Source organism: Mustela lutreola, chromosome 17 (genome assembly GCF_030435805.1).
Source record: "Mustela lutreola isolate mMusLut2 chromosome 17, mMusLut2.pri, whole genome shotgun sequence".
Taxonomy (NCBI): Eukaryota; Metazoa; Chordata; class Mammalia; order Carnivora; family Mustelidae; genus Mustela; species Mustela lutreola.
The window spans coordinates 14,198,389-14,213,266 of NC_081306.1; the positions used below are offsets into that span (position 1 = coordinate 14,198,389).

Below are 14,878 nucleotides of genomic sequence, written 5' to 3' on the forward strand. Positions count from 1 at the left end.
TTTAATCCGATGTGAAGTCCTAACCTAAGAGCGGCTGGTCATCCAGTGCCCTACGGGTACGCGATACTGGAGTACAGCATCCCAGGATAAAGCATTTAAAGGACAGTGTGGATCACTGTTTGAGTCAGTTACTTGTTTTGACATTTGTCTGTGTGCGTTTATGTGTGTGTTGACTTTTTTTTTAAAAAAGGAGTATGTTAGGGAGTGCCAGTCTTGAGTGGGAAGGCACTTTATTTTGGACACACTGTATTTTCTTCCTGTTGTGAATATAAGATAAAAATATTTGTCTCAAAAGCAATGCAGGGGGGCGCTTGGGTAGCTCAGGGGGTTGAGCCTCTGCCTTTGGCTCAGGTCATGGTCTCAAGGTCCTGGGATCCAGCCCTGCATGGGGCTCTCTGCTCAGCAGGGAGCCTGCTCCCCCACCCCCTGCCTACTTGTGATCTCTATCTGTCAAATAAATAAATATGATCTTAAAAAAAAACAACAAAAAGCTACATGTCTTAAAAAAAAACAAAAGGCAATGCAGGTCTCCCTTATATGAAGGAAGATCCTGAGTTTTTATCTTGATTGTTAGTAAGTACTATGTAAATCCGACGGCAATCACTTAATACCAACTTTAAAGTGGGACACTCTTAAGAAAGATTTAAATGGGTCTTCAGAGAACTACATTAATAGGCTGTAAGCTGAACTTTGTATTAATGGGGGATAAAAAGAAAAATCAATGTCCAGAAGTTTTCAGGGACCACTGGCCACAGATCTGAAGAAAAACTTAAAGCCAGGCTTGTTATAATGGAGGTCTCTGTTTTCTTCCCATATACATCACTTGATAGTCCGAGTGTTAAGAGTTCAAGAAAAAAGCATTCATAAAAATTGTTAGTTTAATATTAAATCCAGTTTCAAACCACTTTAGCATAGATTTGTTTTGAAAGGTACCTGACAGCTTTGTTTTTGAGGGGTCTCATTAATGGGCTGGATCCTCTTTGAAGACAGAGGTATTTAAAATTTCAATTCGCATCTAGATCTAGAATTTGGACCATAACATACGGTTGTTAAGAAACATCTATTCTCGGGACACCTGGGTGGCTCAGTTGGTTGGGCAGCTGCCTTCGGCTCAGGTCATGATCCCAGCTTCCTCTGATTGAGTCCCACATCGGCCTTCTTGCTTGGCAGGGAGCCCGCTTCTCCCTCAGACTCTGCCTGCCACTCTGTCTGCCTGAGCTCGCGTTCTCTGTCTCTGACAAATAAATAAATAAAATCTTAAAAAAAAAAAAAAGAAACAAATATTCTCTTTGTGTGTACACCTTTACTCTGTAATTTTTAGCACGTTAGTTGCACTCTGTCTAGACTCCTTGGAGAAAAAAAGCAACAATATGTCTCCCCCACCCCACCCCCATCCTTCACCCTCCCCCCGCCGCCCCCCGCTGGGGCTCCATATGGGTGAATTGCGGGAAAACTTAACAGGGACTCAGAACAACGTTATTTTCCTACTTCATATAATCGGGTGTAAGTATTTATCTTTTGCTTCCCCCCGCCCCCACCTGCATGTTTACCTAAACTCAGCCGGGTGAGAAGCAGTCAGAAGCAGTCAATAAAGCCCTAGGGGAATACTCGAGCAAATCCCAGCGCACTTCGCCTAATGCTGCATGTAGAAGCGGGACGCACCAAAATAACCCTATTAGTTGCATACAGCTGGACCCTTCATGGAATAGGCCAATCCTCTGTTTCATTTGCAAGGCCCTTGGCCGGGAGGAGGGAGGGATGGAAAAGTTTGGGGGAAGGCTTTAAATGACTAGTCAAACAGACGGGTGAGTCATTCAAAGTTTCCAGTTAATAATCCCCTGTGCCGGGGCAGAGCCTGGGCCCGAGCGCTTTACGAGCCACACTGCAGTTGAAGTTGTACTGTCTCACGGCTTTGGGCTCTTCTACCAAATGAATACATAAAATGTAAGACGCGCAGCGCCGGCTTTGAAATGTAGGGCAAAAATGTGGCTGGGGGCGGGGAGGAGGAGGGTGGAAAGACAGAGCACAAGGTAGGGAGCCTGGCAGGCAGAGGACGCACGGGCTGGTGATGGGCAAGGAAGGGCTTCCAGGAGGGGACCGCTGTGCTTCGGACCTTAGAGCTGCAGTCCGTCTCCCCTCATCCTGAGCCCAACTGGACTGCGAGGACTAGCCCGGCGATTGAAGTGTCGCGCAAGGACGCGCCCCCACCCCTGCCCCCCACCGGGTGACAGGTGGGGCAGCCGAGCGACGACTGGACCTCCTCCTCCTCCTCGCGCTGCCTGCCGGGAGCCGGAGCCGCTTCCGGTTGCTCGGGGGTTCCGAACTCCGACTCCCGTCGGCCCCCGGGAAAACCGCAGCGGGGTCGCGCGGTTGCCGCCGGAACTCGTAGTTCCATCTGCTGCTGCGCTTCACAGTCGGAAAGGGGAAGGGCAGGGCCAAGAACTACCGAGGCGAAGGTACGGGTGGCGGGAAGGGGTCAATCCGCGCCGGCGTGGGGTTGGCGCTGAGGCGGTCGGAGGTGGTTGGGGTTGGGTGGGAGGAGATCCGCTCGCACACACGAGGAGGGTTGAGCGGCTGCCGCCGTTGTCGTCGCGAGTGCGGAGTTGGGACTGGAGCCTTCGCCGCGACGACGCCGGGGATTGTGTCGCTAGCTCCCGGCCCCTCTACCTCGCCGCCTCGCCGGGTCAGCGCGGCCTGCTCCTGCCCGGCCCGTCGCCCCCGCCTCCATTTCCCGCCCTCTCTTCACCACACACACGGCCCCCCCGATCATGGATCCGGGCAGTGGCGGTGGCGGCGGCGGCGGCGGCGGCGGGAGCAGCAGCGGCAGCAGCAGCGGCAGCAGCAGCAGCGACTCGGCGCCCGACTGCTGGGACCAGGCGGACATGGAAGCCCCCGGGCCGGGCCCGTGTGGCGGCGCCGGCGGCCCCTTGGCGGCGGCGGCGGCGACGGCGACGGCGGCGACCGAGGCCCAGCGTGAGCACCTCAGTGCGGCCTTCAGCCGGCAACTCAACGTCAACGCCAAGCCCTTCGTGCCCAACGTCCACGCCGCCGAGTTCGTGCCGTCCTTCCTGCGGGGCCCGGCCCAGCAGCCGCCGCCCCCAGCTGGCGCCGCCGCCCCCAACCACGGAGCCGGCAGCGGCGCGGGAGGCCCTCCGGGTAAAGGGCCGGGACGCGCGGGGCGGCCTCTGGGCACGGGAGGAAGCCGGCCTGCGAGGGCGGGAGCAGCCGGCCTGGGCCGGGAGCCCCCTGGGGATGGGGGTGGGGTGCGGTGGGCTCGGGCGGCGCGCCCCGCGGGGCCCGGCGGCACGTGGAGCGCTGACAGCGGCGCCAGACGCGGGCAGCCCTGGGTGGGGCGGCCGGGGGCCGGGGAGGCGGTCTGCGCGGGGCGGCGGCGGCGGCGGAGGGCCCGGCGGGGCGGGAGCGGCGTGCGGGGGGACACCCGCGGGGCCTGGGGGCCGCCCTTCCCCCCCCCCGGGGAGGGGGCCGCAACCACCCACTGGAAGTGGGGACCGTATGGGACAGAGAGGGAGCCGCGGCGGGTCAGTGCCACGAGGCCTGGAAGTGAGGACAGATGGAGCCACGAGGGGGTCGGGTGGGCGTTGAGAGATCCGAGGAGTTGGTGAGGACGAATGCGCGAGTTGCCCCTTCACCTTGGGCCGAGGAGGGAGAGCCTCTCGCGGCAGTTTCTATTATTGAGGCTGTAATTGCGTTTTAAATGCCTGTGACACGGAACCGTCCTGAAGGAATCCCAAGATGCATTGCAGCCTTGCGATCCGGCAGAAACTGTTGGCCATCAATACAAAGATCTTGTTCACCCTTAGCATTTGTGGGCTTGTGAAGTTGGCCCAGTGTCAGGAAGTTAGGGTCACTCCCCCTGAACGTTGCTGGGTTAGGGAACTGCCTTGATCTCTGCGCCCTTTTCCTGAAGTGGGGGCTCGGACCTTTCTCCTTAGTGACACGTTCGGAGTTTCCTTTGCGTGAAAATCGTGTACCTTATTCAGGCCGCCTGGGGTAACTCGCTCTGGCTCTCTGTTGATGGGCCAGGAGCGAGTCTGTTCCCACACTTGAGCGTTTGTTAGGACGCCGTAGCCGTCTTGGGCCGTTCTCATCAGCGCTGGTAGGCATTCTTGCTGTGGTTTCAAGTTAGTCTTTAAAAATCGTGCTGTGTTCTGCTTCAGTGACAGCACGCGTTCAGGAACCGATGGGTAGGAATGTCAAGCGGGAGAGCTTTATACCTCCCAGAGACAGGTGCTTATATGAGGAGCTGCCGTCTCCGTTCCAAGAGCGGAAAGGAAGGAAAAGGTGGAATGTCCTTCCTATTATTTCCCCCGGGGTACTGGGGACTGGGTCCCAGATGTTCCCAACAACTTGTGTGTGACACTGGATGGTTCATTTCTCTTTCAAGTTCTAAGTTGGTATTTCTAAGGTAGGTGAACATCCAACTTTTGCTGCGGTTTTCTCCCTAGAGGCAAAAAAGTTTGGAGAAATAACTTCACCGTGTATATGTGGATACACAGTTCGCATTTGGTTTTTTTTTTTTTTTTTTTTTTTTGACTGGTATTTCTTTTATTTGTATAGGCACTTGATGTTTTCTTTTTGAATAAGGAAATCCAGTTTGTTTTGTTTTGTTTCCACTTAGATCAAGCCGTTTTGGCTGCCCAAGCTAAGCTAGTTCGTTATCCCTTTTATCCAGCCATTTTCTTTTTGCCCCTCCCCGCTACTTCCTTCGGAGGCTCCAGCACCGCTTGGTCTAACCTGGAACTCCGCTTCCAGCCTATGGAGCCGTCAGCTATCAAAGGACAGTCATCCCTAGAGCAGTGGTCAGGAATGATGGCAGTTGTTGAGTGGCTAGGCACTACCTCTTAGGTGGGGGGGATTGCTTTTCTCTTCCTGATAATTTGCCAGTTTCAGCTTTCCTCTTAACCCTTTCCTCTGTGACACTACTAGAAGTGGAAGTTGTAAAAGTGTGTGGGGGAGTGGTTGTTGGTAAGAAAATTCCTTACATGGTGTCAGGTTTTTCTTTTTTTATCAGAAACCTATTTTGGTGTTACTTTATCAGGTGCTTCTACAAAATGCCTGTTAATGTTAAAAAAAAAAATGCTCCTCTGTAGGATGTTGATTTAGAAAAGAATAGATTTTCTAAATTGAGGTCCAGAGTTATGTTGAATTGCATGTTCCAGCCCATTGAGGTCCATAAAATACCACCGTTAGAGCAGGGAACTGTGCTTGGAAGAAGCCGGGGAAAAGTTGAAAGTAGCACTTAGATTGAAATTCATAAAGGGGGAACCGTGAAATTTGCAGGTTTTTTTATAGTGAAGAAATAGTCAGTAGGGCAAGCATGTTTTTTTTGTTAGCCATAGCTGAAATTTGTGGTGAGTGTGTTTTGGAAACGAAGTACCAGAAGAGCTCTTGAAGGTGTTTATCTAGAGGTAGAGCACCAGAATGAAGGACTTGTAGAATGGGTCTGTCTAGAATGAGTATCTGTCATTTCTCTGGAAAATTCTTTACTTACCCCCCTTCCTCCTTCCCTCCCTCCATTCCTTTCTTCTCTCTTTTTTTGGGGGGAAGTAGTTTCAGTGGCCCTTGAACAAGAGGAGGAAGATGCTTTTTCCCAAGGTGTCATTCAGCCTACTGGAGGGCTGCTGGTTATGCCTGTTTTAGCTGTTTTAAGCTGTCCCCTGTCAGAACTTGGACATGTGTTGACCTTGAATCCTTTGAAAATTTAATAAAGGTTTCCAAAGGAATGATTAAGTAGAACACATTTAAGTGTAATTCTCTACAGATCCAAGTAAATTGGCTACGTGATGCTTCTTAAAGTAGAGGTCCTGAAATGAATGAAAACAAAAGACATGGGTTACTTGTACTAGAACTAACATTTCCTGTGATCGAATGTACTTGAAGTTCCACTTTGCACCCCAGTTCAGTCTTTTTGTTGTTGCTGTTGTTAAATGAGAAACAGATTTAGCAGTGGTGATCAGGGTTACTTGGTGTCTTGGTTTATTTGGGCAGCTGTAACAAAATACTCCAGACTGAGTGGCTTTTAAAGAACAGAAATTTACTGCTCACAGCTCTGGAGGCTGGAAGCCCAAGATCAGGGTCTCAGCCTGTTCTGGTGAGAGCCCTGTTCTGGATAACCAACTGCCGACTTCCTGTGTCTCAAGGCAGAAAATGGGGAGCTCTATGTGACCTTTTTTTTTATAATGAAAGATAATCCTGTTGGTGAGGGCTCCACCCTCATGACCTAGGACCTCCCAGAAGCCCCACCTAACTTTATCACATTAGGCATTAGGATTTCAGTATAGAGATTATGGAAGAGACGTATTCAGACCATACAGAGCACCTGGACTTTTGGAACAGCTGGAGCTTCTAAAATAGTAGTGTGGTGCTCTTTCCACCAGCCCACCCTCTCTCAAAACTGTGCCATTGAAAGCAGTACAGTTAATACCAGCAGTCCTCAGTAGGCCCTCAGAACTGTCTCCAAGGTGTTGTACCTTAAATTTGAAACTTGAATTTTGAAGAGAAATGTTCTTATTTTGTAGTGTTTGAGTTTTGCTGAATGGCTTTTTGTGGGGCAGGATTTCCTTTTTTTTTTTTTTTTTAAATTAATGATTGAGCTATAACTCACTATAGAATTTACCTTTTTTTTTTTTTTTTAAGATTTTTATTTATTTGTCTGAGAGAGCACGCGCATGAAAGAGAGCCTGAGCACACGAGAGCATACAAGCAGGCAGAGTGGCAGGCAGAGGCAGAGTGAAGCAGGCTCCCCTGTGAGCAAGGAGCCTGATGCGGGACTCGATCCTAGGACCCTGGGATCATAACCTGAGGTGAAGGCAGCGGCTTAACCGACTGCGCCACCCGGGTGTCCGATACAGTTTTTTTTTTTTTTTTTTAAATATTTATTTGATAGACAGAGATCACAAGTAGGCAGAGAGGCAGGCAGAGAGAGAGGAGGAAGCAGTCTCCCCGCCGAGCAGAGAGCCCGATGCGGGGCTCAATCCCAGGACCTGAGACCATGACCTGATCCAAAGGCAGAGGCTTTAACCCACTGAACCACCCAGGCGCCCCTGTCCCATACAGTTTACCTTTTAGAAGTACGCAGTGGTTTTAGTGTGTGTTCACAAAGTTCTGCAGCTGTCACCATTTGGTGAATGCTTGTTAATCACTCCTCTCTCAAAGGTGACCTCTTCGGAGCCACCGGAGTTGAGAAGATCCAGAATCAAGTACTGGTTTTGTCCAGAAGGGCTCTTAGACTTTATTTACATTAAACGATACCTGTGAAAACTCAGAGGTAAGTTTAGATAGATAATAGATAAAACTCTTGAGATTTGTTTCTCTTTCTGTAAGACCAGAGGCCTGCAAGAACAGTTCTGTCAAGGATTTCTCAGACTTGCATGGGACAGTAAAGAATAGAGTAAGCCTGGGTGGCTCAGTGGGTTGAGCCTCTGCCTTCAGCTCAGGTCATGATCTCAGGGTCCTGGGATCAAGCACCGCATCAGGCTCTCTGCTTGACGGGGAGCCTGGTTCCCCCTCTCTCTGCCTACTTGTGATCTCTGTCAAATAAATAAGTAAAATCTGAAAAAAAAAAAAAAGAATAGAGTAAGCAGAGGAAATCAGGGGAAAGTATTGTTCCTGGAGTTTCACTTCTTTTCCTACCTCATCTTCTATTCTTCCTGGTTATTTCTTTTCCTGCCTTGACTTACTGATTATCAGTTTGAGCTATTATTTCATGATTTTACACACTGTTAGAAATTTTGATTGGGAATAAACCCTGTTTCAGGCAGGTTTTATTTAATGTAGTTACTAGTACATACCTTTTTGCATTCTTTTGCCCTTGCTTATTTTTCTTCTTTTCTGGAATGGTACTGCATGAAAAGACAGCAGTTGAAATTTATCAAGCGAGTTAGAGAAATGTAGAGAACAGATTTTAACCCTTGTTTTGCCTGCTTTTGTTCACTGGGAAGGAAATACCTTTTTTTTTTTTTTTTTTTTTTTAATTTTTTTAGAGAAAGAGTGTGTGCACACAAGAGGGAGGGACGAAGGAGAGAAAGAGAGAATTCCAAGCAGATGGAGCCCCACGTAGGACTCCATCTCATATACCTGATACAACCTGAGCTGAAACAAAGAGTTGGATGCTTACCCGACTCTGCCCCCCAGGTGTCTCAGGGAGTAAAGTCTTAAAGTTTAAAATAGTATTGTCTTTCTGGTTGAAAAGAAGGGAATGAAAGACAGGTTTGATAATGTTTTGGGGCGAATTAGCAGAATTAGCGGAATGTTTTGATATGCGAATCTGTGCCTTGCTTATATATATAGTGTGTATATATATATATATATACACACTATATATATGTATCCTTCAGAACACAGAATGCTTTGCTGGGCACTTGAATGGATGCTGCTAAGAGTTTGTGATCCCTCAAGGAGCATAGAAAGGGATGGATCAAATACCCATTTTACTCTTGTGGGAGACCCAAAGTGGTAAGAGGGCCATTACAGAGTGGGTAGAGGGTTTTCAAAGCTGAGAGGAGGAATTGCCCACAGATTCCTTATGTAAATCATTTCAGTCCTGTCACCCTAATCGTAAAACTACACATCTATTTTCTGCTAAGTGTTCTTTGTGAACACTTTCTTTAAATTGAGATCTGATTTATATACACAGTCCACCCTTGTGTTCTCTATTTTACTAAGCTTGCTAGGAATTTGCTGGAGTAGAGCATTGGTTCTCTCTTTTTGTTACTTGAAGCACAGTTGGCCCACAGTGTCAGTTTCAGGTGGACAGTGTAGTGGTTCCTCCCAGCACAAGTAGAGCTCCCGTCTGTCTGTGCCCCTGTACCCCTGTACCCTGCTCGGGTCCCCATGAGCATTGCTGGCTTTTCTTTTTACATTGCTTGTTGTCTCTTTTGTATGAGCAGCAGTGAGTTAGTGCAGTCCTGGTGGTGTATCTGTTGGGCCTGTTAATTTAGGATTGCATCATTCTCTTCACAGTTCTTAAAATCTTTGGGAAGCAAGAATTTGGCCAAGAAGTTGAAGATTCTTTTTTTTTTTTTTTTTTTTTTTAAGATTTTATTTATTTATTCGACAGACACACAGCAAGGGAGGGAACACAAACAGGGGGAATGGGAGAGGGGAAGCGGGCTTCTCGCCAAGCAGGGAGCCCTATGGGGAACTTGATCCTAGGACCCTGGAATCATGATCCAGGGTCCAAAGGCAGACTTAACCGATTGAGCCACCCAGGCACCCCTAATTCTTGATTGTTCTGAGAACAGTCGTTGTTCTGCAATCGTTGATTCATACAAGGTGTGAATCCTTGTTTTCAGTAGATTTTAACAAAACATGGCTGGCCTGTAGATGTGTTTGGTTTTTTCATAAGTGGCTTTGTTTTGAGGAAAGCTGATTGTGTCTTACTCCAAGTTGAACCAGATTCCCAGCATAATTCTAGTTCCCAGGTGAGAGAAACATTCAGTAAGGTTTTTCTGAGCATCTGTTATTAGCCTGGTCTGAGAGTGGTGACACAAATTCCAGACCCCCTTCCGATTAGGTAATGGTAGCTCACTTCGCTTGAAACAAACAAAAAGTGTGTCCTTGTGCATGTCCTTGGGGCAGTTTCCTGATTGACCATTTCTGCAGAACTCCAGTGTGTTCCATACTGCTAAGCGTTCTGTCTACATCTCCTTTGGGGGTTGATTTTGGTCACATACACGTGTTTTTTCTGTTCTCTTTGTACCTTATTGGGGCAGCCTGAAATGGTTTCGGTTGATACATTTTAGGTATACCTTAAATTGTTTTTGACTTAGGTGGGATATAAACCATAGATGAATATTGTAGGGTTGTTTGAAGAATCCAGTGTGACTTAACTCTACAGAAAGCCTGATCAGGTTGGTACGTAGCATTGTGTAAGTGATTGAGTAAGTAGGGTTTTGGAAGGTGAGGGCTAGGAGTGACCCCAGCAGTAATAAAATGGCTCATTTTGGATAAAGAAACTGAAGCCTAGAGATGCTAAGTGAAGGCCTAAGGTCACTTACAGCTTTAATGCTATGGTTAATTCTAGAATCCACATTTGCCAGCTGCTTGTTCAGTGCTCTCTGCACACATCACTGTTTAATAATGGGAAGGAGGGTATGCCTAGAGCTAATACTCCAAACAGCGAGGGTCTTCTCACTCAGAAATTTGCCTTTCTTGTATTTCATTCTTTTTTTTTTTTAAATATTATACTTACTTATTTGTCAGAGAGAGAGAGAGCGAGCACAGACAGAGTGGCAGGCAGAGTCAGAGGGAGAGGCAGGCTCCCTGCCGGATGTGGGACTCGATCCCAGGACGCTGGGATCATGACCTGAGCCGAAGGCAGCGGCTTAACCAACTGAGCCACCCAGGCGTCCCTTGTATTTCATTCTTAAATTTTTGTTATTACTATGGGACTTTTAACTGCTTGTTGTAATCATAAATGTACTGAGCAGTTAACACTTGCTTAATGTGGAATCTTCACCACACTGTAGGTACTGTTAACACATTTTACAGATTAGAAAATTAAGGCTCAGAGAAGCTAAGGAAATTAGCAAGGTGACATCCATGACTGAACGGAGGAGCTACGATTATAATCTAGGTCTGATTTCAAAGCTATTCTCGTAATGGTTACTCTGCTAGCCCTTTCCTGGTGATTTGATATTAAAAGATCTTTTTGGCCGAGATGCTTTTTTCAGAAAAGGAGCCCGAGTGTGTGGGCTATGCCACTGTCTCCGTGTTCTGTCTCAGTGGGAGCCGACTAACATTCTCAGAAGGAGACAGTGCTCTAAAGTAATACTTAGAAATTGCGTCTTCGTGCGTCTTAGGAAACGATGACGTAAAATCATTAAAACAGCTGTGTTCCCTACTGTGACATCATGCCTTTTATTTTTAGAGTGTTAGGTAATTAGAGCAAAACCATGGGCCTTTGTACGTGTTCTTGTGGGCTCTTTCTGATGTCTGCCTTTACTGTTCTCTGATTTTGTTTGTGGGAGAAAAACACCTCAGCGTGCAGTTTTGGTGAGACTGCGTGGTCACGTGAGCGCCAGAGAAGGGTTCCTTCCTTACCACGCTGTACTTGCGCATCTCTTGGATATTGTTTCTCTAACCCCGTGTTAAAAAGTTGGCACATGGCATTTACTCTCACATTTACTCTCTTGAGCCCTGACAGGAACGTAGTAAACGTAAGACTGCTAAGAAAACTGAACCAAGGGGCATCTGGGTGGCTCAGTGGGTTAAGCCTCTTTCTTCAGCTCAGGTCATGATCTCAGGGTCCTGGGATCGAGCCCTGTGTCAGGCTCTCTGCTCAGCGGGAGCCTGCTTCTCTCACTCTGCCTGCCTCTCTGCCTGCTTGTGATCTCTACCTGTCAAATAAATAAATAAAATCTTTAAAAAAAAAAGAAAAGAAAAGAAAACTGAACCAATAAGACCACGAGGAACTAACCCTGCAAAAACAAAAAGAAAGCGGAAAAAAATTCAGTAAAATCAATTGTGTGTTTCTTTTCTGTGGTACATGTGCTGGGCCAGCCTGTGGGGACTATAGGAGTAGAGAAAAAAGTCTCCGTATTTCAGAAAACCGCCATCGTTCTGGAAGTCTGTGATCTCCTGGGGAACCAGAACGAAGATCTTTGTGTGTGCACCTATGCACCTATAATTGAAGGGAGGGTCCTGTCCTAGAGGAGTTCTGAGGAGGGATCCTTAGCCTTCAGATGGTGGGCCGGGCCTGGAGTGTGATGAAAGTGGAGCGTCGGGTGTGGCCGGTTCTCACAATGGAAGAAGCTGTGTGAGAGCAGCTAGAGCTGTGCACTTGTGGCTCTTTTTTTTTTTTTTTTTTTTTTTTTTAAGATTTTATTTATTTATTTGACAGAAATGACAAGTAGGCAGAGAGAGGAGGAAGCAGGCTCCTTGCTGAGCAGAGAGCCCGATGTGGGGCTCGATCCCAGAACCCTGAGATCATGACCTGAGCTGAAGGCAGAGGCTTGAACCCGCTGAGCCTCTACTTGTGGCTCTTTAATTAATTGAAATTAAGTCAAATTTAAAATTCCATCCCTCAGTTGGGGTACCACCTTTCAAATGCTTAATAGCCACATGTGGTCTGGGACTGTCCTGTCAGCAGCACAGATGACATGTCCATCACAGCAGAAACTCATTTTTCACTTCTGTACAATGTAACACACTATGACTTCTGTGACAGCACTAACATTGTTTTTATTTTTTTCTTTAATGAGCATAACATTTCGCTAACAGGACAGAGTCTCATGCTCTGTCGACTGAAAGAGCCATGATCAGATCTTTTAAAAATATACTTGTTATAAAAATTATGGTGAAATAAATTGTGGGTCGCTTGGGTGGCTTAGTTGGTTCAGCGTCTGACTCTTGATTTCCTCTCAGGTCACGATCTCAGGGTCATGAGATTGAGCCTGGTGTTGGGCTGCATGCTCTGTGTGGAGTCTGCTTCCCTCTCTTTCCCTCTCCTCCTGCTCGCTCTCTCAAATAAATACATCTTTAAAAACAAAAATTACAGTGAAATCCATGTAACACACAATTAACCATTTTAAAGATTTTACTTACTTATTTGACAGAGAGAGCAAGAGAGGGAACACAAGCAGGGGGAGTGGGAGAGGGAGAAGCAGGCCTCCTGCCAAGCAGGGATCCCGGTGCCGGGCTTGATCCCAGGACTCTCTGATCACGACCTGAGCTGAAGGCAGACGCTCAATGACTGAGCCACCCAGGCACCCCCAATTAACCATTTTAAGGTGACTAATTCAGCCAGTGTTGTGCAGTCACCACCTCTGTCTAGTTCTAAAATTTTACCATCCCAAAAGGAGACCCGTGCCCATTAAGCAGTTATTTCTCATTCCCTTCCCTTCCTCCCAGTTTCCGGCATCCTCCAGCCTGCTTTGTCTCTGTCCATTTATCTATTCTGAACATTTTATATGCGTGAAATTGTACAGCATGTGACCCTTTGTGTCTGGCTTATTTCACCAGGATCAGATCTTCTCTAACAGTTGTAAGATTCAGATTATCATCGGTGTTAAAGCACAGGCAGTAATACTGTCTGACAGTGTTCTGGTAACATCTTTCACTTCTTGATTTAAAATTTGTGGTGATATACCCAGTATCACACCTACTTCATTAATCTTCCTTTATCATGAACCAGAGGATTAGTTTCCCTTTTAATTTGGGATATGGCAGGTTACTCACTGATGCACTGATTACTTTCCCACTTAATTAGAATTGTTCCTTTTTTGAATACTTGACAAGGTGTATTTCTGAACATGGAAACACCATTGGCAAATATGAAACCATAATGTCACTCCTTATTTCTTGGGAGGTTTACTGACTTTTCCTTCTCTGGGAATATGAACTGTGCTGGACTTGAGCAATCATGGCTATCCGTTTGTTGACCATGAACAGATGACTTTGGGCCCCAATAGAATTCTAAGCCTGGGCTTGTTGGTGCTAGTAGAGTCAGGATGTGATATGCATTATGAGTAGAATGAACTGGAAAGGTTTACCTTTCCATATTTGTGTGCATGTGAGAAGGCCGGATGCAATTACATTGAGAAGTTTAAATTTAAATTTAAAAGAATATTGTGCTCTATCTGACTTTTCTGGTTCATAGTTGCAGAAATACCAGTTCATGAATGTCAATAACACTGCCATTAGGTTTATAATGTGATCTGTGTCTGGATGCATGGAAAGCTTTTTTCCACCTTGGGGAAGGTATGGTCAACTTTTTATTTTGGGGCCCTTTAATACCGAGGTATATATTAAGCACTTAATTGATTTTGGTGCTTGACTCTCTCTGTCCCTGTGAGCTTTACAAAATTAAGGCAGACGTATTACCAATAGGATGTTTTGAAAAATAAAGCTGTGAGCAGATTTTCATTAAGGTGCATTCTGCAGCCACAGAGGTGGTCTCGTGGCTGATGTCATTATTCTGAGAAGTGCCTTACAGTTCTCTGTGTGTATTGTGTTTTTGTAAACCTAAGACTTGGTTCTAGAACTGGGTGGTCAGGTATGTGTATTGTTGGGTTTTGTAAAGCTCAGCCTCAGTTCGGGGTATCTTACTACATGATCTTTTTCCTGCCTTGACACACTAACTGCATCATCTCTGACTCAGTGTACTTTTATCGAGTAATTTTTCAGCAGGGGCTGTTTGAAGACAGGCGAGATGGCGCTTGTCTTAAGTTGGAAAAGCCCAGCTGGGTCGGGTTTGTCCGAATGTTAGATGGAGTGATTGCAGTTACGGACTTTAGGGTGTTTGGAGGGGATTGAATGAGTCAGCACATCAGGGCTTGTTAAAAATCATTTGGAGTTACTTTGCCCTTCGTGGGTGCCTCGGTCCAGCCTGGCACACATTTAATAGTCAGTTGTGCTGGTTGGTAGGGTTGAGAGTATCCTGGCGCAGGTTAGTGGGGAGAGATTCGACTGTCGAATACTGCTTGGTGCCAGGAGGTACTTAGTAGACACCAAGCAAATGTATTCTCTCATGTAGCTGTTTCAGCGGTCCTGTCAGGTGGATGGCAAGTGGTTTCCAGAAGTCCAGGGACGGAGCTGCATCTCACAACTCCAAGTGGCAAGGCGGCATTTAAAGCAGGCGGCGTCAGCTTAGCGCCTGCCCCTTACCGCTAACGCTGTGCTGCCCCCTCCAGCCCGAGGGAGGCATATGAACTTGATTTACTTAGCACAGATTGGCTTTCTCTGAAAATTGAGCAATTTTTCCTTCCCCTACCCATAAACTTTTCTTTGAAATGGGAAAACTAAAAAAAGGTAACTTCTGTTACATCTGAAATATAATTCCTGTTTCCTCCCAGACCTTGTTCAAATGATTTTTTTTTAAAGTTTCTGTTTATATTCAAATCCTGTAGACTGGGGT

At 46.8% G+C, this 14,878-nt stretch overlaps 1 protein-coding gene and 1 long non-coding RNA gene across 3 annotated transcripts in view; one reads left to right on the forward strand and one right to left on the reverse strand.

Moving 5' to 3' along the window:
• Positions 1 to 860: 860 nt before the first annotated feature.
• Positions 861 to 2,346, reverse strand: LOC131819256 (uncharacterized). Its single transcript, XR_009349109.1, has 2 exons — positions 1,551 to 2,346; positions 861 to 1,234 (listed from the first exon to the last, which is right to left on the reverse strand). It is a non-coding gene; the product is annotated as an uncharacterized LOC131819256 (long non-coding RNA).
• Positions 2,347 to 2,437: 91 nt separating this feature from the next.
• Positions 2,438 to 14,878, forward strand: part of GSPT1 (G1 to S phase transition 1) — a 34,583-nt gene continuing 22,142 nt past the window's right edge. The window contains exon 1 of one of the 2 annotated variants that reach the window (XM_059154126.1): positions 2,438 to 2,456. Coding sequence is in view for 1 of the 2 variants with exons in the window: in XM_059154125.1 (XP_059010108.1) it covers positions 2,769 to 3,156 (388 nt within the window). In the remaining variant the exon portion in view is untranslated. Of the gene's footprint in view, positions 2,457 to 2,527; positions 3,157 to 14,878 lie in introns of those variants that run through there. The other variant, XM_059154125.1, reaches the window with a different exon arrangement.